We start from the raw sequence: 20,831 nt of genomic DNA on the forward strand, positions 1-20,831 counted from the left end.
AGTCCAGTTACAGTTGCACACATTGGGCAGAGCGAACGCTGTGCCGACTCATTTCCCAGCTGCGAGCCCCTTGCTACTTGCAGCATCTCCAGGTCACGTGGTTCTGCTCCATCTTTGCTTCTTTCTCCTCCTCTCCCCCTCTCTCTATCTGCCCCGCCCTCAAAGACCTACCATTCCACCTTTCCTCTCCACTGCCCAATCACGGCCTCCAGCCTTTATTGACCCGTAAATGGGGAGAAGGTTCACATGAGATCACCTAGCTTGTTCAGGGGCCAGCCCTCTTGAGGAAGCAGAATTAACGTCAGAATTCAAACAGCACCAGGACAACCCACAATAGTGCTGGAGTTACAGGCATCTGTGGTGGGCGATGTTGGTGCCGGGACCTGAATTCTGGTCCTGAGAGGGCAGTAAACACTCTTTACCACTGGGCTAACCTTCCAGTTCATTGTTAGGTGATTTCTCTTTTCTTTCTTTCTATTATTTTTTACGTGCTGTAAGTTGTTGCTGTTGTTTTTGTTAGTGCGTTTGATGGGCTTCCTGAACCAGCCTTGTGGAGTCTTGTGTGTGTCCACTGGAGTCATCTGTAAATGTAGGGGCTGGGTAACCATCAGAAGATCTGAGGCCGGCTATTCTCTACCGTTTGCCCAGGGGCAGCATGCGGGCTGTTTACAGCTCTGCCTTAGCCTTCATTTCCCGCCTATATATGACCTCAGAGTTATTCAGCTGTGAGTCTGAAACCTTTTCTGGATCCAGTGGACAGCTATGTGTGTGTGAATCTGGTTTTCATTCCCTGGATATACGCCAGAGCGTTCAGGCCTCCCTTAGGCCATGGCCCTCATGCTCTGACTGACGTTGTAGCTTTAGTAAACACTTGTTGCCTTATTAAATAGTTGACACTGAGTTTGTTCCCAGAATACCCTGAGGATAGGGCTCTTCAGAAGAAACTGTGCGTCAGGTCAGCAACCTGGGACGTTTGAAAAACTCCAGACCTGTTCTGCCTGTGCAAAGCTGCTAGTTTTCAGAGACATGATGTTTGCACAGGTCCTGGTTTGAATATCAGGGAACTGAGGAGAGGGGAGGGGGTGGTTGCTAATTCACGAAGCAATAAAACACGATGTTCCATTTTTATCAGCGACTTTCTGAACCTTCCTCCTTCTTCTGTCCTTTCTCCCTGTCTCCCTCCTCTTCTTTCTAATAAATGTTTCTCTGAGCGTCAGAAGCCTTTGGCTTAGGGAGAACCCAAACAGACCTGAACCCAATCTAGCCCTTCCCCTGCTTTTAGGGATGAATGATTTTCAGAGACTTACAGGCTCATAGTTTAGAAACCCTCCTTAAGTTATTTTTCTTTCAAACGTACAAGTTGGCGAGGTGGCTGTTTCTTCTAATTCATACTTTTGTCAAAAAGAAAAAAAAACTTCAATATATTTGTGTGCATTATCTGGGTCCCTGTGCTGTTCTGTGACGTATTTGTCTTTATTCCGATGCTACACTGACTTAGTTTTGGTAACTTTATAAAGCTTTACAGGTTTATAAGATTTTGGTATTGAGTTTTGTGGTGCTCAGAGATAAGAAACCAAATGCCTCGTTTGTCAATTTGTATGAAATGTCCTGATCATATTTTGATTGGGATTATGTTGAATATAAATATGTTTGGAGCAGAAACAACTTAACAAGAGCAGTTCTTCTGTTTTACACACACAGGGTTTATCCACTTGTTTGTGACTTACTGAGGTGAAATTTTCCGATTTTCAGTCTATAATTTGATTTTATATATTTAACCTCAGTTTTTTAATACCTTTTGGTACCACTGTAATGTGGTTTCCAAAAACCACAGTTTGCTGAGAGTTTTACAGAATTTTAATTAAATGCCTCTTTTTTCATCTGTTGAGATTTTCATATCATTTAAATAAATCTCTTAGTATGGGGAATATTTAAAGCTTTAATGGTTTTCAAATATAAATTTATGATACATATCTTTAAATTCTATAGGATTCAATTAGGTAAAATATCTGAAAGACACACACCTGTATTTATAAGATTTTGGTTTGTAGCTTTGTCGTAACGCGATTGGTTTGGGTAACATGTGACACTGATATCACACTGAGTCTGGAGGCATCACGGTCTCCTTAATATTTGGGAGGATTTGCTCAAAACTGACAGTCATGTCTTTGACATCTGGAAGGACCTGAAGGTGAAGCTATCCAGACTTGAAATGTTCTCTTTTAGGATCTTTTACAACAAGTTCTCTTAGAAGGCACAGGGCAGTTTAGGCTATCAGTTTCCCCTTGGGGAAGTTTTGATAGGTTCTGTCTTTCAAAAATCTTAGCCATTTTATTTATGATGTTGGATTTATTACAGTAAGGCTGAACATAATACTCCTCTTACCTTTCTAAGATCCCTTCGAGACTTCTTTTTTCTCCTAATTAGAGATTTACTCACTCTCTCAGATCTTGTTTTGTTTTACCCTGTTAGATCTTTATTAATTTTTATGAAAGATGTATATCTTCTGGAATCTTTCATTTTTCTTTATTCTTCTCTTTTTATTCCAACGTTTTCTTCCCAGGTATTATTTACTACCGACTTACTCTGCTGCTGGATTAATCGAGTTTGGTATTTTCTAAATGGTATGCTAGCTTACCATTTTCAGGAGCCATTCACACCTGAGATGGCTGTGCCCGCAAGGCCTAGTAATTTCTAGGGTTTGTGGACAGTTTGCCTCCTAGGACCTGCTTTTGGTGTGATGGCTGGCCCAGAGCTGTGCTTCCAGACCCCTCACCATCAGCCTTTCACCCCCACACCCAGCTTTACTCCTGCTACGAATTAGTGCACAGCCAGCCAGGTGGTGATCGCTCCTACCACATGGGTGCTCTGCCCCCTGTGTGGATTCTGAAACAGCTGAGCTGGCCACTGAGGGTTTCAAACCAAAAGCTGAAACTTACTCGTTTAGACTCATTCGTTTAAAGTGCTCATTAGTTGTTTCAGTCACAGCAATGAGCGAAAAAAGACGGATAAAGAAAGTTAGTACCAGAGAAGTGACCCTGTTGCTGTGACAAATGTAACCATCTTTGGGGGGGGAAAAAAAAGAAAAAAAATTTTTTTGAGGAATTTAAGGGGAAAACAGAGATTTTAGTCAGAAAGAGCTGGAATTTTGCAATCAGAAGCTTCTTTGTAATTCTGGTGGGAGCTCAGACTGGAAAGCCAGTAGGAATGTGGAAATTTAAGATAGTTCTCTGTTGATTCAAAGGCATTATGAGATACCACCTTCTGGCAAAGAACTTGTCTGGTGTTGTCCGTGTCTGGAAACTATGTGTGAGCTGAATTTAGAGGTGACTAATGATTTTACGGAGGGGATCAAGGCAGCCCAGCATTCAGACTGCAGCATGGTTGTTACTGGCTATGTTCTGTCAGGTTTATAGTGAGGTTAGGGATCTCACTGTAGAGCGGAGGAGTTACAGACTTGCCATTTGGTCAGAAAAAGCCAGATGAAAGCTGACACTAAAGAGATGTGGTGTCCGAAGATATTGGTGCCTTTTAGAAGAAGTTGAGTGTTTTACAAGTTCGTGTCAAGGGTATGAGTGCATCTCTGGGATGCCCACCTCATCACCAAGGGCCACTTGCCCAAGGAAAAAGCACTGTTTCTCTTAAGTGTGTCTCCCCAGGCACTCAGAGGCCATGCAGCAGTGGTTCAAGGAGGTACAGTTAACATTGAAGCTTGCAGCAGACCCTAGTGTCAGCCATACAATGCCAGCATTCATGATATAAAAATGTAAGTTTCCAAAGGAATTCCTGAGTATACAGATGCTGTAACAGGCTTGGGAGCCCCGTAGGCAGCCCTGAGAGATCATTTAGAGAAACTGGACCCTGTGGTGAGTTTTCCTGAGTATTTCTTGATATGCCCAGCCCACTGTGAGTAAGATAACGTTTTTTGTTATTGTACAGGTGCCCATAGTAAGAGAGAGTCTTGAGTCTCAGTAGAGACATGGCCTTAGAGTTCTGAGCACAGTTAAAACTTTAAGGACCTTCTTGTACAGATTCTTACAGATGGGCTAAAAGCAGTTTGCGATGTAAACAGTCATGACCCTTTGAGGGCCAGAGGTTGGCTGTTAGGGTTTGAAGATTAAAATTTCCCCCATCATATGCTAAGTACCCGCAACTGTGAAGTTTCACTGTGAATAAAATATTTAACAGGGCATTTTTGTCTGGTACTGTTTTCTTCTTTGTGAAGGAATTCTTTGACTATTTCTAGAGAGTACAGGTCCCCTGAGAAGGGGTTCTTAGAGCTTTTAAAATCCTCTCTGTGATTTTGTAAGGCATTTTCACTGGAATTACAGCTGGATAATAGCTTACTCCCTAGAAGGATGGTTGTAGCCCTTTTGGTTTTGTTTGTTAACTATTGTAACTTAAAAATGAAAAAGCAGCCAGGTGATGGTGGCAGGTGCCTTTAATCCCAGTGCTTTGGAGGCTGAGGCAGGTTGATCTCTATAAGTTTGGGGCCAGCCTGGTCTACAAAGTGAGTTCTAGGATAGCCAAGACTACACCCAGAAACTGTGTCTTGAAAAAAAAACCAAACCCAAAGTAAACAGATACATTTTTAAAATAGCGTATCTCTGGCTACTTAAGATTTTCTTTCTGTCACTGGTGTTGATAATTTTGTTTTAGACAGTTGGTGTGAGTTCCCTTTTCCCTTTCTTGGTGTTCCTGGTGTTTTTTGGGCTCAGGCTCATTATAACATCTGGAGGAATTTCAGCATGTATTTCAAACACGACTTCTGTGTTCCCACACTCCCCCAGCAACTCATAGGCATCACGTCCCAGCTGCCTTAGCTGTCACTGAGTCTCAGATATTTTCTAATGTCCTGTCTTCAGGTTTTCTTAATTTCTCTTCCCAGTGTATCTTCAACTTGGCGACGCATTTTTTTTTATCACTAGAAGACTTTTTCTTTTTAATCATTTTATGTCTCTGTTGACTATCTCTTACATCTCTTTGAGCATCTCGAGCAAATGGAAGACAGTATTATGTATGTCAGGCCGTGAACAGCCTTGCGTCCTACGGCTGTCCACGTGGTTTGTTTGAGTGGGAGGGGGTGCATTCCGTCTTCACTATTCTCCATTGTACGGAAGTCACTGTCTCCCCCTCCATCATTCCTTCCTTTACACGAATAAGGAGAAAGTAAGAGGGGATAAGTAACCTGCCCAGGGTACAGCCCATAGGGGACACTGACAGAGCTGGGACTGACTGTCAATGACTTCAAACTCCGAAGACCGTGTTCTCGAGTGCACAGCTGGAAACTGTGTATATGGCAGGAACTGGTATTTCTACTAACCAGCGAGTCCAGATGTATAAATTCCACCAAGAAATGCTGGAAACGTTTCCTGAAATTGCTTCTCCTTTTTCTCTTCTAAAGATAAATGCACGGAGTATCCAAATGAGGTCATTTCATTTTCATCCGTAAATGAAATTGACGTTCGCAGCTGTCCTCTTACTCCAAACGAAATGCATGGCAGCACCATAATCTGGTATAAAAATGACAGCAAGACCCCCATATCTGCGGACAAGGACTCCAGGATTCATCAGCAGAATGAACATCTTTGGTTTGTTCCCACCAAGATGGAGGATTCAGGCTATTACTATTGTATAATGAGGTAAGAAAGGAACGCATATACACGGCCGTGTGCCCTATGATAGCTAAGGACAAAGAAAACACTTTAGTAATGATTAATTTTCCATGCTTTGCCTTGTTTCAGAAACTCAACGTACTGCCTCAAAACTAAAATAACCATGAGTGTCTTAGAGAATGACCCTGGCTTGTGCTATAACACACAAGCCAGCTTCATACAGCGGCTCCATGTTGCAGGGGATGGAAGTCTTGTGTGCCCTTATCTGGATTTTTTCAAAGATGAAAATAACGAGTTACCCAAAGTTCAGTGGTATAAGGTAATTTCATCTTCAGCGTGATATTTTACTTTTACGCGCAGTTTTCCGTCATGAATGATAAAAGATGTCTGCAAAAGCATTTGCCTGCTTGAATATTGTTTTCTCTGTAGTGGTGCAACTTCATAGAGAAACAAACAAAAACAAGAAACAAACAAACAAAAAACCAAAAAAAGTAGGACTACGTTCATTGATTCTTATAATTTAACCTAAAACCTAAAAACCCTTGTCTCTATCGGCCTTTGTAAGACACAGTTTCAAAAAAAGAAATAGAACATCTTTGGAGGTAACTTTTTATGACATAGTATTTTGGGGTTCATTAAGAACGTACATTCTGGGGCTGCAGGCAAGGCTCAGTGATGAAGAGTCGGCTCCACTCTCCCACAGAATCGTAAGCTGGTCCTCAGCTGAACAGTAGGCGGCCCACAACTGTCTGTGACAGCTCCACCCGCCGCCCCCTTCTGGCCTCTCAGGGTACTACACTCATGTGCGCAAGCTTATAAATTTGTCCTCACTCGTCTTTGGGGCATAAGCCTCTGTGCTTGAAAATGTGAAATGTAATTATCCACCCCCACCCCCGCCCTGTAAAAAAAAAAACCCCGAAAGAAACATAGCGATAAAAACATGCTGCATACATCTGAGCTTTCAGTCACCCCCTCAATCCTGAATTTTCAGAGGTGAAAAGCGGCGTTCTTATTCCGTTGCGCAGGGCGGGTTACCGACTGTCCCAAGCCTCTGTTTATTTCTTCTTGTCTAGAACTGCAAACCTCTGCCTCTTGACGATGGAAGCTTCTTTGGATTCAAGAATAAACTGATGGTGAGGAATGTGGCTGAAGAGCACAGAGGGAACTATACTTGCCGCACGTCCTACACATACCAGGGGAAGCAATATCCCGTCACACGAGTAATAACATTTATCACAATAGGTGAGTCGCAGCTCCGATCCCAGGTGCTGGCGTGTGGAACGGGCCTTAGGGATCATCATTCTGATATCATCGCTCCGTTGTCCAAATAGGAACTAAAGCTAGGAACTGACCAGTGACTCACAAGGGCTATGGGTCACAAAAACCTAAAATAGGGAAGAAACAGATTATTTTTGACTCATGTTTCCAAGAGAAGACAGTTGGTCATGGTGAGGGAGGCGTGGCAGGCAGCTGGAGTGTGAGGATGGCCCAGCAGTCAGGAAGCAGGATGAAGCTATTTCATGGGCACATTGGAAGGAGAGAGGGTGAGAAGGGGGAAGGGGGGGAGAAGGGGGAGGGGGAGGAAGAGAGAATAGTTAGATATATAGAGCCAGAAATAGAGCTAGAAATAGAGAGAGATAAATAGATAGCTAGATAGATAGCTAGCTAGCTAGCTAGATGTATAGATAGTCAGAAGTGGGGTCAGCTATAAAACTTTAAAATTCAACCCCCCAACACACGCAGTGATGTCCTGTCTCCAGCTCTGCTCTATCTCCCAAAGGTTCCACAGCCTTTCCAAACAGTGGTACCAGCTGGGGACCAAGTGTTCAAACTCACAAGCCCGTGGGGGACATTTCATGTTCAAACCACAATGAAAGTCCTGTGGTCTTAATTTCATTGTTTGTTAGTAAATGGTACCCGAATTCTTTTCACTCCTGCTTCTGATGCAAAGCTGATGAGACCAACACGTTATGGGTTATCCTTTCCAATGGGGCCTTGTAAAACTCTTAGATGTCACAGAAAGCAGTCCCTCCAAGGAGCTCTCAGATTCCCTTTAGCAGGTCTATTACTGTGTGAGAGCCTGCCCTGGCTGAGTCTAACTCTACAGGGGTCACTGGCATTGGGGATATAGCACAGTGGTGGGGCATTTGTCAAGCATGTATGGAACTTTGCGTCTGGCTCCCAGGACTGTACCAGACAAACCCAAAAGTACAACAGAGTGGTCATGCAGTGGAGTAGATTCCCAGAAGTCAGGAGATGTTACACACCTAGTACATACAGTGTTTGATTTCCTTGATCGCTTAATCTTTGTGTCTCCTCTTCTATAAGAAGATAGTGTAACCTGTAAGGCTTTGAGAAGATTAGTCATGAAGAAAGCTCAGCTTGTGGTCACATATCTGATGCAAACCAGCCCTTGCCATGAAACAGATGCACAGTTAGTATGCACACAAAGACCGTTCTTAATGTTTTCTGGCCTCCCAACACTATCATGCCTGTATATCACATTAAAAACGGTTTCACAATACAAAGGAACTGATTGCACCTTTACAAGTTACCTGGGAATGGGCAGAGTAGTCAACCTATCTGTAAATGTAGTTTTCAGTAATAAGAAGCTGACCTAACCAGGACTCTTTTGGGAGGACAGGGGAGCTAAAGTAATTATGCTCGAGTAATGCTTCGAGTAATTATTCTCGGACACAGCTGCAGCTATCCCGGGCAAGCTCATGATAGGATCACCATACACAGAGCTGCATTTTCCACATTCCATATTGTCGTTTCAGCATGCTGGGCCCAGCTCTGGCCCTTCGGCTACTGCCTTTTCCACTGTGCAACTAGAGGAGAGCCCTCCAACCCCCAGGGTCCTCTGCACATAGGTGCTGTGTACAGAATACATTCTCATTAATGGTTGTACTTTCTTAGTAGAGATGTGTGTATTTATACTTGTTTCTCCTCGTGTGTATGTGTGTGTATGTATGTGTGTGTGTATGTGTCTATGTACATAAATATATGTAAGAGTGCAGGTGTATGTGTGAGTGTGAGTATATACTTGTGAGTATATACTTGTATGTAAGAGTCTAGGTGTATGTGTATGTGTGTGTGTGTGAGTGTGTGTGTGTGTGTGTGTGTGTGTGTGTGTGTGTGTGTGTAGGCTGGAGGATACCTGTATAGTCCACCTCTGTGGTGTGTATGGTCCAGCCATGCTTCAGGTGTTCAGTTCCCCCTCCTCTTCCTCACTTCCCATCTCCTGCTGTACTTGAGGGACTGTCTGGCCAGATCCAGTTCAGTGTTGGTCCAGTGCTATTATCACCTGTGATCTGTCCGGGCAAAGCCTCAGGAGTGCTGTGGGGTTTCTTCTTGCAGACGACAGCAAGAGGGACAGACCTGTGATTATGAGCCCACGGAATGAGACGATGGAAGCTGACCCAGGTAAGCAGGCTTCCGGTACGGGGTGGGGAAGCCCTTGTCCCTGGACTCAAGATGAAGATAACGTGCACCTTCACAACACACACAGCACAAGCCAGAGAGAGATGGTGGTGCATTGTCTGCTGTCCACTGCATAGTTAAATGAGTTTTAATTTAATTTTTTTAAAGGTTTTTGCCTCTTAAGGCAGAAGTCTAGCCATATCAGACTCTAGATTCTCCCACTCGTATTGTCCAATGAAACCTCACTATCTGTGCAAACAGCAGCCACATGCTAATGATACCTAATGTATCTAATCACCACAGAATGTTTTTATAGTTAGAGCTAACATTTTAGGCAGTAAGAGGTAGGTATACAGGTCAAAAATGATAATAGTTCTATAAAATGCTTTTCCAAGCTAGTCAGCCTTTAAAAAAAAAAAAATCAAGAACGAAGATCCACCTCGATCATTGCAGTAATGTGTGTCCCTTCCTGTCATGTATGAACCAGTCTTTGCAGCCTCCAGAGAGAGAGAGCTGTGTTAAGCTGGTGGTGTGCACAGTAGCTTAGGAAGTCCAGGCAGTAGGATTGTGAGCTTGAGGTTAGCCTTGACTGCAAATGGGTTCTGTCTTAAAAAGAATAAAACAGGAAGAGGATGGGGCGACTCTGCCAGTAAAGTCTTGTGGGGGCCTGAGTTTGATTGCATCATCCATATTAAGAACTGGGTGTGGCGATGAACATCTGTAGTCTCTGTGCTGGGGAGGCAGAGACAGGTGCAGACCTGTGGCTGGATAGCCAGCCAGTCTGGAGTGATAGGTGAACTCTACTGTGCCCCTGGGAAACCCATCTCAAAGGACATCTAAGATTGTTGCTGAGCCTCCACACACATGTATACACAGATACATCTGCACCTTTACACACACACATACATACACACACACACACACACACACTTAGATACACACACAGATACACCTATACTCTTACACACATACACTGATACATACACTTACACAGGAATACCTGCACCCTTACACACACACACACACACACACACACACACACACACACACTCTCAGATGTGCCTGCACTCTTACACACAGATGAATCTTTACTCTTTCTAATATATACACAGATACATACACACAAACACAGGTACAACTGCATACTTACACACACAGATATGCCTATACTCTTAAACACATACACAGATACAGCTGAACTCTTACACACACACACACACACACACACGTACACCTGCATACTTATATACATACATACATAGGTACACCTGTACCTTTACAGGCATGCAGGTGCATACACATGCACACACACACACACACACAAACAAGGAGGGTGATGAATATAGGCACATGTACTTACTTTTACTAAGAAAGTAAAGGATAAAGGAGAAGAGAAGTTATCCTACAATGAAGGTAACGTAACTTAAAAAGAAACTTTCTATCAACAATGATCTGGAATTAAATCAACTGCTTGGATCAATACTTTGTGTTCAAGATAGCCCAGAAGGTAGTGCATTGCATCCCAGAAGGCTTCAGGATCAAAAGGCAATGGAATTATCAGATGCCTGCATACATCTGTACCTCTACTCTTCCCTGGTTTGGTAGTGGAGAGGGCTTTTAGAAAACAAATGTGAATGAAGAGAGATACTGTGAAGAATACCTCTTGTAAAGTTTGGCCATGAAAAGACAAACAATAAACATCAATGAACTTTCATAAACAAAGTTAAAGACAGCTAACCTGGAAATCTTTCCGGGAAGTTTTCTTGTCTATGAAGAGGCAGTGTCTTTGATTGATAAAGAGCAGCTAGACTTCAGTGAACTCATTCTGACAGAGTCTAAACAATGTATCGTAAGTGCGAGGAGCATGGAGTGGCCTAAACAATGTATCCTACCTGTGAGGAGCATCTAGAGGCCAGTGAATAGTAACCTAGGAAACCTGGGTAGTTCAAGAAGTATAGGCGGGAGAGGCGGGAGAGGCGGGAGAGGCCGGAGAGGCTGGAGAGGTGGCTCAGTGGTTAAAAGCACTGGCTGCTCTTCCAGAGGACCTGAGTTCAGTTCCCAGCAACCATACGGCAGCCCACAACAACCACCAGCTCCAGAGGATCCAACACCTGCTGGCCTCTGTGACACCAGGCTCACGTGTGGTGCCTATCTGCAGGCAAAACACTCATGCGTGTGAAATAAATAAAAAAGTAAGTAATAAAAAAAGAGATTCAGGTAGGCTGGGCTGTGATGAAGACCATAGCTAGTGTACTCTGGGCACTCATGGAAGAAAAAATATTTAATTGAGCTTGATTTTCCTTCTCTTGGTGGACAATGCTTACTGAATAACCCTTGTTTTCTGGGGTCTGTGTGAGATGAGAGTTTCACATGCTGCTCTGGTAGAGCCTTACCTGATTGGAGTTTGGATTTGAAACTATATCTTTTTATGAGGACCGGAGATGCAGCAAGGGCATGGGTTTGAGTCCCACCACTACAGGAACATTCTGCTTCCGGGTTCTCATTCTAAGTGATGCTTGCAGATTTGTGAAAGCCGTAAGATAAGCAGGGATATTCCTTAAAATACTAACCATAATAATGAAATTTTAGAAATTTCATTCAACAGTATCCATGCCGGTTAGTGCTTAATGAGATTGTGAAACTCTAAATCGTCTCACAGCAACGGGGTATTTCTGAGCACTAATCACGGAGGCTGAAGCTTCCAGCCACAATAATTACAAATTACTAGACAATAAGATCCCGTTCACAGATTGGTGTTGTCTAAAGAGAAAGACCAAGACTGGGGTATGTAAAGAACCCAAGAATCATCTCTGGGCGATGAGGATTAGGGCACTTTTCCTTTTTCATTCTGCTTTTCTATACTTTAACATTGTTATTCAGCAGTGACACACGCATAGACAGATTGTAACAAAGGCAACAGCCTTGGAAGTCAAACGCATTGTTTTTCAGGATCCATGATACAACTGATCTGCAACGTCACGGGCCAGTTCACCGACCTTGTCTACTGGAAGTGGAATGGGTCGGAAATTGAATGGGACGATCCGATCCTAGCCGAAGACTATCAGTTGTGAGTTTGCCAATCAATGTTGATGCTACATTCTGTGACACACCTGTGCTAGTTTTGACTCTAAGACGGAGGGATGAAGGTTGGCTGCTCCTAGCCCTTTGCTGCCCACTTTGAGCTTTGCTAAGTGATAGACAATTTTGCGAGAATTTGTATTTTTGGTTTTTTGTTGTTGTTGTTAAAAATACATGTCACTGTACAAATTCCATACTGGCTAAAAGCCCCTTTCTTCCATTCCGTTTTGTGCTGTGACAGCACTGTGGTGAGGTGCTATTCGTGTGTATTAAGTAGAGTCTGCAAAGGTCCATGGAGGGAATCAAGAATCAGAGGCTTGGCCTCTGTCTCCATGGGATGGATGAAGATCTCTGGGGTTTCAGTTAACTCCTTGTTCCTTCATATGCAACACTCTTTGTCACCTGTCACAGGCATGTGTGTGTGTGTGTGTGTGTGTGAGTATATGTGTGTGTGTCAGAGTGTGTGTGTGAGAGAATGTGTGTGAGAAAGTGTGCATATGTGTGTGTGAGAAACGGTGTATATGTATATGTGAAAGAGTGTGTATGTATGAAAGTATATCTGTATGAAAAAGAGTGTGTGTGAGAATATTTATGTGAGTGTGTACGTGTGTGAGTGTGCTTGCATGTGTGTGTGAGAGTGTGTGTTTATGTGTGTATGTGAAAGAGAGAATTGTGTGTGTGAGAGAGACTGTATGTGCATGTATGTATGAGTGTGTGTATGAGAGTGCATATGTGTATGTGTGAAAGACAGTGTGTAAGACAGAGTGTGTGTGTGTGTGAGAGAATGTGTGTGTGGGGGTGTGTGAAAGAGAGAAGGGGGTGTTGTTTTTTATTCCTTCCAAATTCCTAATTCATGTTGATTTCTTTGCTACCGAGTGATCCTGACCTTGAGGTTATACAGTTTCAGATTTATCTTGACAACAACTGTTATACACATGACTTGGGAAGGTGATTATGTGAGCTGTAATAATATATGTTACAAATAAAGCAGTTAACTGGGCCTGTAGGTCTTATTCCATGTTGAGGCATCTTACCAACTCTATTTTATTAACCCCCTCCCCAACCCCTTCTCTTGAACAGTTTGGAACACCCTTCAGCCAAAAGGAAGTACACTCTCATTACAACACTTAACGTTTCAGAGGTCAAAAGCCAGTTTTATCGCTATCCGTTCATCTGCTTTGTTAAGAACAGTCATGTTCTGGAGTCTGCACACGTACGGTTAGTATACCCAGGTGAGTAACGCACACTTGCTTAACATGAAAGCTGCATGGCCTGGTGAATTCCAGTGTGTGCTCCTTTGCCTGGAATGTCCCTCACCCTTTCTTCAGCTGTGACTTCCCATCCATTTTGCTTCTTGTGCTGAATTCTCTATTCTTTCCATCCCAGTGGCTGGAAACAGTGGCTGAATCTCTCTGCCTGCCTCTGCCTGGGTATCACTGGCAGGGTATCTGGGTTCAGAGACATGCTATATCACAGGCACAGGAGCGCCCCCCACTACTACTACTACTACCACCACCACCTCCTCCTCCTCCTCGCTGCTGCTGCTTCTTCTTCTTCTTCTTCTTCTTCTTCTTCTTCTTCTTCTTCTTCTTCTTCTTCTTCTTCTTCTTCTTCTTCTTCTTCTTCTTCTTTTCTTCCTCTTTCTCCTCCTCCTCCCCCTTCCACCTCCTCCTGCTTCTTCCTTCTTATTCCTCCTCCTTCTCTTTCTCCTCCTCTCTCCTCCTTCTCCTTCTTCTTGTTCATCTCCTCCTTCCCCTTCCCTTTCCCTTTCTTTCCCTTCTTCCTTTCTTCCCCCTCCCCCTCTTTCCCTTTCCCCTTTCCTCCTCCTCCTCTTCTTTTTCTTCTTCTCCACTTCCTGCTTCTTCTCCTTGGCCAATAGCTACCTATATTTTCTTCGTTGAAAACACCCCATGAATACATTTAAGCACACATGACCAAACAAGATGGCCATGCATAGAAAGCCTACATATCCTGCTTATAACAAGGATGTCTGAGACCACTAGCTTTCAAGAATTGGCAGTCAAAAAAACCTGACAATGATTGTGAAATATTGTTTAAATTCTCTAAAGCTGGCTAAGAAAAACAGGGCATGTGTACAAATGTGACGTATTGTTTAAATACTCTGTAGTTGACTAAAAATGTATGCAAATGTAAACAAAAATGAATAAAACAGAGAAGTAAATCATTAAGAGTTTAGGTCTTCCCTAGATACTACCCATGTCTTGGCTGTGGAAAGACACTTTCATTGCTTTTCCTCTCTTGGATTCTTCTCCACACTCCTGCCTTTCTAGCCTCCATCTTTTGTTTCTCTCTGACAAGCTCTCCCCACTCAAAGAATCCTGCAGGCCTTTGACTTCCGTTGTGCCGCCATGAACTATGTCTCTGTGGTTTCCATTGGGTTTTTCTCTTACTGCACATCATGCTTTAGGTGAAAATGTAAAAGAATGCACCTTAATTTTTGATAGAATTCATTGTCCAGCTCATCAGTGGCCATTGGTATCAGTTATACTAAACAGACAGACGTGGGTCTGGCAAAGTGGTCTTTGAATACACTTTGTGGTAAACTCATTCAAATTGCCGTGCCAAGAGTTTCTGTTCTTCTTGGTTCTAATGATTCTCTCTCCTCTTTTCTGTTGTAGTTCCTGACTTCAAGAATTACCTCATTGGGGGCTTTGCCATCTTCACAGCTACAGCTGTGTTCTGTGCTTGCATCTACAAAGTCTTCAAGGTTGATATAGTGCTTTGGTACAGGGACTCCTGCTCTGATTTTCTTCCCCCAAAAGGTATGATTTTACATTCCACGAAATGTCTTCTCTGGGCAGTTGAAGATGATGAATAACATTTGTACTGAAGGCTCTTAACGATGGCATTGGTTTACATAAGAGGAACATTTGTCCTTGTTTAGTTTCATAACTGATAAACTACTCATAGCTAAGTTACCACCCTAGCTTTCATATTGGCAGGATGCGCGGGTATTTAGAGCACCTGTCTGTAAGTTAGTTACCCAGAATCCATTATTGGGGCATGCTCTATGCTGCATGTGCCCTATGGACTCTGTGACCCACATTCAAATGAAATAGAGATTTTCGTGCCTGAGGAAAGTCCCCTTTTCTGTATAACATCACAATGTCATATCAAACGAATATAGGAAGAAGAGTAAGTAGAATGTAGTGCTTGAGGTATTTAGACACTAGGATAAACAAAGGTATTAAAGGTTTGGTCATACTATGTGAAGATAGGGGGCAGTAAATGCTACATGAGGGCAATTTTGTAGTAAAACATAAGGATTTAAAAAAGGTATTGTGGGAGAGGAGCAAAAAGAAAGAGTAGCGAGGCTGACCCAGGTAAATTATACACATAGGTGAAAATGTCACAAAGAAACACATGGCTATTTTAGAGTTGACATGTATTACTGAAAACAGAGGCTGACATTAAAAAGAAATCTCAACCTGCAACTTTTGTTTCCAGGAAGTAAAATTAAACTTGCAAATGTAACAAACAATACTCTATAGGGGAAGTCAAAAATGTACAAGTTCAAGGGAAAATTGGATCAGTTTGCATGTTGCTAATGGTAGAAAAGAAGCTATGGCTACCTTCAAAGATCCAGCCATGGAGAGTGAGGAGCTCATGAAGCCCCACCCCTAGCTTCGGATGGCTGCTGGCTGCTAGGGACAGTCAGTCTTCTTTGGGGCTATGTCCCCTGGTAGGCTGCCTGTGCTCCAGAAGATGGCTCTATGCTGATTCAGGTTCAAAGGCCACTAACTGGATTCAGAGGAATCTAAGGGAAGGACATGAAGTGGGGGGCGGGGGGCTCAGAGGAGGGCTCTGGGAGTTAGAGTAGAGTAGAGACAGGTAAATATGATCAGAATACGCTCAATACATGTACGAAGTTTACAAGGAATGGATAAATTATATTTTTGAAATAGATTATTTGTGTTTTAAAAGTTAATGCTAGTGTATATAAAATTCTGTTATTTAGGTTATATTTTATACATTCAAAAGAACGGAATGATAGGTTCTTGTTAATAGTCAAAAGTTACAGTCTATTATAGCCTCTGTAAGTGTTTGTCTTAGTTAGGGTTTCTATTTCTCTTATAAAACACCATAACCAAGGGTTGAGGAAAGGGTGTATCTTTTTACCTTACAGTTTGTAGTCCATCACTGGGAAATCAGGGCAGGAACCTGGAGGCAGGAACTGACAAGAGAGCATGGAGGGTTGCTACTTACTGGTTTCCTTCCTACACTTTGCTTAACTCACTTTCTAAAGCCATTCAGGACCACCTGCCTAGGAATGACTCTGCCCACAGTGGGCTGGGCTCTCCCACATCAGTCATCAGTCAAGAAAATGCCTTATTGCTTATCTAGTGGGAGCTTTCTCAGCTGAGGCTCCAACTTCTCAAACAAGCCGTGTCAAGCTTGACAATAAAAACTAATGTGGGGACTATTTAAATATATGAGGAAAACTTAAATGCATACTTAAAAAAAACACGTGAGAAGGCGAGTTGTTCTCTAAGGAGTATGGAAACGAAAGCTACAATCTCTCTTGTGTTTAAAGCAGCCTTAGACTTTCTGTACTGCTCTTTCCATCAGCCATGAATGTTTGTGGTGTTGGTTTTTCAAATCCCCTTTCCATCGCGGCTCTAAATATATTTTATTTCCCCTTTAGCTTCAGATGGAAAGACCTATGATGCCTATGTTCTTTATCCCAAGACCTACGGAGAGGGATCCTTTGCATACTTGGATACTTTTGTGTTTAAACTGTTGCCGGAGGTCTTGGAGGGACAGTTTGGATACAAACTGTTCATTTGTGGAAGGGATGACTACGCTGGGGAAGGTATGTAAATGCTCCTTGTGAAGTTAGTTGCTGAGTTCTGATTCTGGAAGGTTGGCACCGTTGTACAAATTTGAAGATAGAAGAATATCTTCAGGGGTGTATAGTATTAATTTTCTCTTAGTTTGTTGGGTCAATGGTAACTTATTATTCCGAAAATTTAAATGACTAGTTAGATCAAATCATCCGCAACAACCGCTTTAATAGACTGGGAATATTATAGATCAATCAATTTACCAAGAAGTTTAAAATTTTTTGACTGAGGGTTTTCCAGGTTCCCAGAGCAAAGTCTATCTTTTGTGGGCCAGTTTTTGAGCCGGTCTGTAAGTTTGTAAGTTTTAATTGTCTTTGAACATGAAGTAAGGCAAGGAAGAAGCAACAGAAGACATAGGAAAGAGTCTGGGAAGAGCTTCTTTGTGTGTTGACTTCGGGAAACAATGTATTGCCTGACTGCACTGTGCTCTGTGTCCTGCAGATACCATCGAGGTTACTAATGAAAACGTAAAGAGAAGCAGAAGGCTGATCATCATTTTAGTGAGAGAGATGGGAAGCTTCAGCTGGCTGGGCCAATCATCTGAAGAGCAGATAGCAATATACAATGCTCTCATCCGGGAAGGAATTAAAATCGTCCTGCTCGAGTTGGAGAAAATCCAAGACTATGAGAAAATGCCGGAATCTATTCAATTCATTAAGCAGAAGCACGGGGCCATTTGCTGGTCAGGAGACTTTAAAGAAAGACCGCAGTCTGCCAAGACCAGGTTCTGGAAAAACTTAAGATACCAGATGCCAGCCCAACGGCGATCACCATTGTCTAAACACCACTTACTAACCCTGGATCCTGTGCTGGACACTAAGGAGAAACTGCAGGTGGAGACACACTTACCACTCGGCTAGTGTGGGAAAGGCGGGCGGGCCAAGAATGTTGGAGTGCCTCCTGTTGTCAGATGCTGCAGCTGGGCTCTGCCTCCCAGTAAAACAGTCATGAAACAAACCAGTGCAGTCCCTTGTCCCAGGTCACCTGGAATTGGCTTTGAAGAGAACAAGACTTGGTGACCAGGGCCATCCTGAGCAGGGAGCTTGGGAAGCCCCAGAGTAACGGTTGCTCAGGGATGTTACTCGGGATGTTTGAGGAACAATCGAGGCAGTGAACTGGGAGGAGGGAGCTTCAGGAAATGGCCACATGTGTGGGTGGTTTAATTAGATTCTGTGGAGTCTCACAGAGGGATTATGGTTGTCTGAGGACACTTTGGGGTCATTGTCAAAAAAAGTGACTCCCCTAAGCCTCAGTGCAGGTGAAGTTTACTGATACCCATCAGTGGAAGGCATTTCGTCCCTGAATTTTCCAAATAGCTCGGCTGTCAAACGTAGTTTTCAAAGACTAAATTCTATTGTGTAGAGCTTGAAAACCGCCTTTTCAGTGAGAAGGATTCTCTGGGATTCCCTTCCCTGCAGTCAGCTAAGCTTTCTGGATTTTAAATCAACTGTAAGAGGAAGCCACCCACCTACAGGTTCTTCTATTCAAGAACCTATTCTATTCACCCTTGAATGGCTCTCACACCATATTCCTTCTGCAGGGCTCATTGCTTCTCTGGAAATAAATGCGGTGCCTCCTCCCTCCGTCCTGTCACAGGCACAGTCTGAGGATTTACCTTCAAGAGACTCTGCTCTTACCCCACCCACCACTGCCAGGCTAGGGCTGTAATACTTCTTTCACAGAAGCAGAAATCTAAGCTCCTCCCCTTCCTGTCTGGTCCCAGGGCTCCAGTCAGCCCCCCTTCACCGTCCTGCTGTGTGATTGCAGAATAATCTCTATCTGTACCTGTTCTCCACACAGTGCCGCTCCGTCTTTGTCCACTTCCTGTGCCCACAATTCGCTCTTGGCGTTTTCTCCACCTGACAAGGAGTTTGCTACAGTTTAAAGTTCATTTAATGCTAAACCCCATCCGCCCAACCTCTGCTTACTCTAAGACTTTTCCACTCAAGCTGCCAGCCCTCCTGTCTGTCAGTCCATCTCTGCTGCTTCTCTGTAAAAGGTTGTTTCTTTACTCGCATAAATCAGTCCTCTGAGGGAGAAGTAGTGAGTGTGTCTTTGCTCATTGCTTTCCGAAATGGGAACAAATGGTATAGATTTCCTAAGGCCTTTATTATAAAGTGATCTTGGATAATCATATTTAAATTTGAAATTATTCTAATTTTATATAGAAAGGGACTGACCCATTTAACAAAAGGACACTTTTAACCCTACTGGACCTTGAACTTTCTAGTTTCTGTCCCTGTGCTCTGACTTTTTGATTTCAGGTCTAGCCCTGTGTGCTTACCTTAGTATTCAGTACTTACTCAGTACTTACTCAGTACTCAGTACTTAGTACTCAGCACTTACTCAGTACTTAGTACTCAGTACTTACTCAGTACTTAGTACTCAGTATTTACTCAGTACTCAGTACTTACTCAATACTTGTGGGAAGAGACCTGGGTGTTCTTTGGGAAGTAATTGAGTGGAGGCATGTTTTGACAGGAACCCACAGTCCCTTTCAGTGTTGGGATTATAAACACTTACTTTTAGATTTTTTAGATTTTCCAATACTTGTTCCCTAAAGGTCAACATTTCTTCTCCCAACTAAAAATGAAAGAAGAGGAAAACATTTTTTTGTGGTACAGAAGTTTTTTGTTTGTTTATTTTTAACTTGATGACTGTCTTCAGAGTAGTCCTCACAGTTTTGGAAGATTGAAAAACCCAAGTTCACATGCCAAGAACAAACCCAGTTTTAAGGGTTGTATATACGGGGATATCCATCTGTCTATCAGACTTTGAACGTCTGCTGTGGGCGGGGACAAACGTTATTTAAAGGCATCTTCTCACCTACATAAAAGTTGACAAAAACACACAATTTGGGATTTTGACTCTTCAGTTTTGACCTCATTTCTCACAGACCCAACCTTACAGCAGATAGATCGATGGATTGCTGGGGTAGAGAAAGAAAGGCTGCCCCACACTGCAGCCAGAAGTCTGATGGACCGAGGTCATATCCTGACTCATGATGTTTTAAAGGTTTAAGCTTGCTGATAATGTTTTTGTCTGTCATCCAAAAAATGTATTGGCGTGCATGTCTATTATATGTGAATGAGTGTTAATGGAAACTTGGCCAGAAAGTATAAGGGGGAGAGGAAGAACAGAGAGCCACAGATCTTGTGACACTGAGGGGGAAATAGAATCTGTCCCGAGAAAGCCCCTCAACAAGAAAGTAGAGTCATTGCTGGTTCCCAGGGGCCATCTAAGAGGATGAGACATCACGTAAGGGCAGAGGAAACTTTCTGAGACTTCTCCCCGTCTGCCCCAGAAGTGTCTGGTGTCAGCTGAGGATCACGCTTTGCCCAATACTTAGATTTCACCGTACTTTCTGGTGGTATTTTTTTTTTTTTTAAAAAAGGCCAAGTGTTGCAGAAGTTTGCACATGCAACCGTGTATTAATTGCCAGTGTTTAAAACTGGTTTAGCAGAATTTATATTTTTCTCTCTCCTGCCTTTTGAATTTTACTTTATGATAGAGAAAGTATTGAGCCATTTTTAGTGACTTTTTAAAAATAATATATATTTATACTGGTCAATAATGAAGGGTGTTTTTTTTTTTACTATTGAAGAATTTGATTTTATAGTTCTGCAACAGATGCCAAATATTATGTAATCACAAACCACATAATTTATGTACAGTGCCTATGACGGATCAATAAACCGAACCTGTTTTCTAATAAATTGTTAAAGCCTCCTTGGAGTATCACTGAAAATTGGTTTCTCTGTCCTTTCTTTGTCTCACACGGGTTCAAGGCCTGCTGTAAAGGACGGGGCCTTTTGCAGGGTGTTCTGGGAGTGGGGGAGCTGAGGTCTGT

The 20,831-nt window shown here is 42.8% G+C and overlaps 1 protein-coding gene across 5 annotated transcripts in view; it reads left to right on the forward strand.

The window, feature by feature from the left end:
* Il1r1 (interleukin 1 receptor type 1) overlaps positions 1–18,464 on the forward strand; it is a 41,183-nt gene extending 22,719 nt beyond the window's left edge. For 4 of the 5 annotated variants that reach the window (XM_032901014.1, XM_032901012.1, XM_032901011.1 and 1 more), the window contains 2 exons: positions 5,405–5,642; positions 5,745–5,986. In XM_032901014.1, coding sequence (XP_032756905.1) covers positions 5,405–5,642; positions 5,745–5,955 — 449 coding nt within the window. In that variant the 3' untranslated portion in view covers positions 5,956–5,986. Of the gene's footprint in view, positions 1–5,404; positions 5,643–5,744; positions 5,987–6,688; positions 6,858–8,975; positions 9,042–11,987; positions 12,106–13,196; positions 13,349–14,755; positions 14,900–16,782; positions 16,951–17,422 lie in introns of those variants that run through there. The other variant, XM_032901015.1, reaches the window with a different exon arrangement.
* The last annotated feature ends 2,367 nt before the right edge of the window (positions 18,465–20,831 follow it).

Source organism: Rattus rattus, chromosome 4 (assembly GCF_011064425.1).
Source record: "Rattus rattus isolate New Zealand chromosome 4, Rrattus_CSIRO_v1, whole genome shotgun sequence".
Lineage (NCBI taxonomy): Eukaryota > Metazoa > Chordata > Mammalia > Rodentia > Muridae > Rattus > Rattus rattus.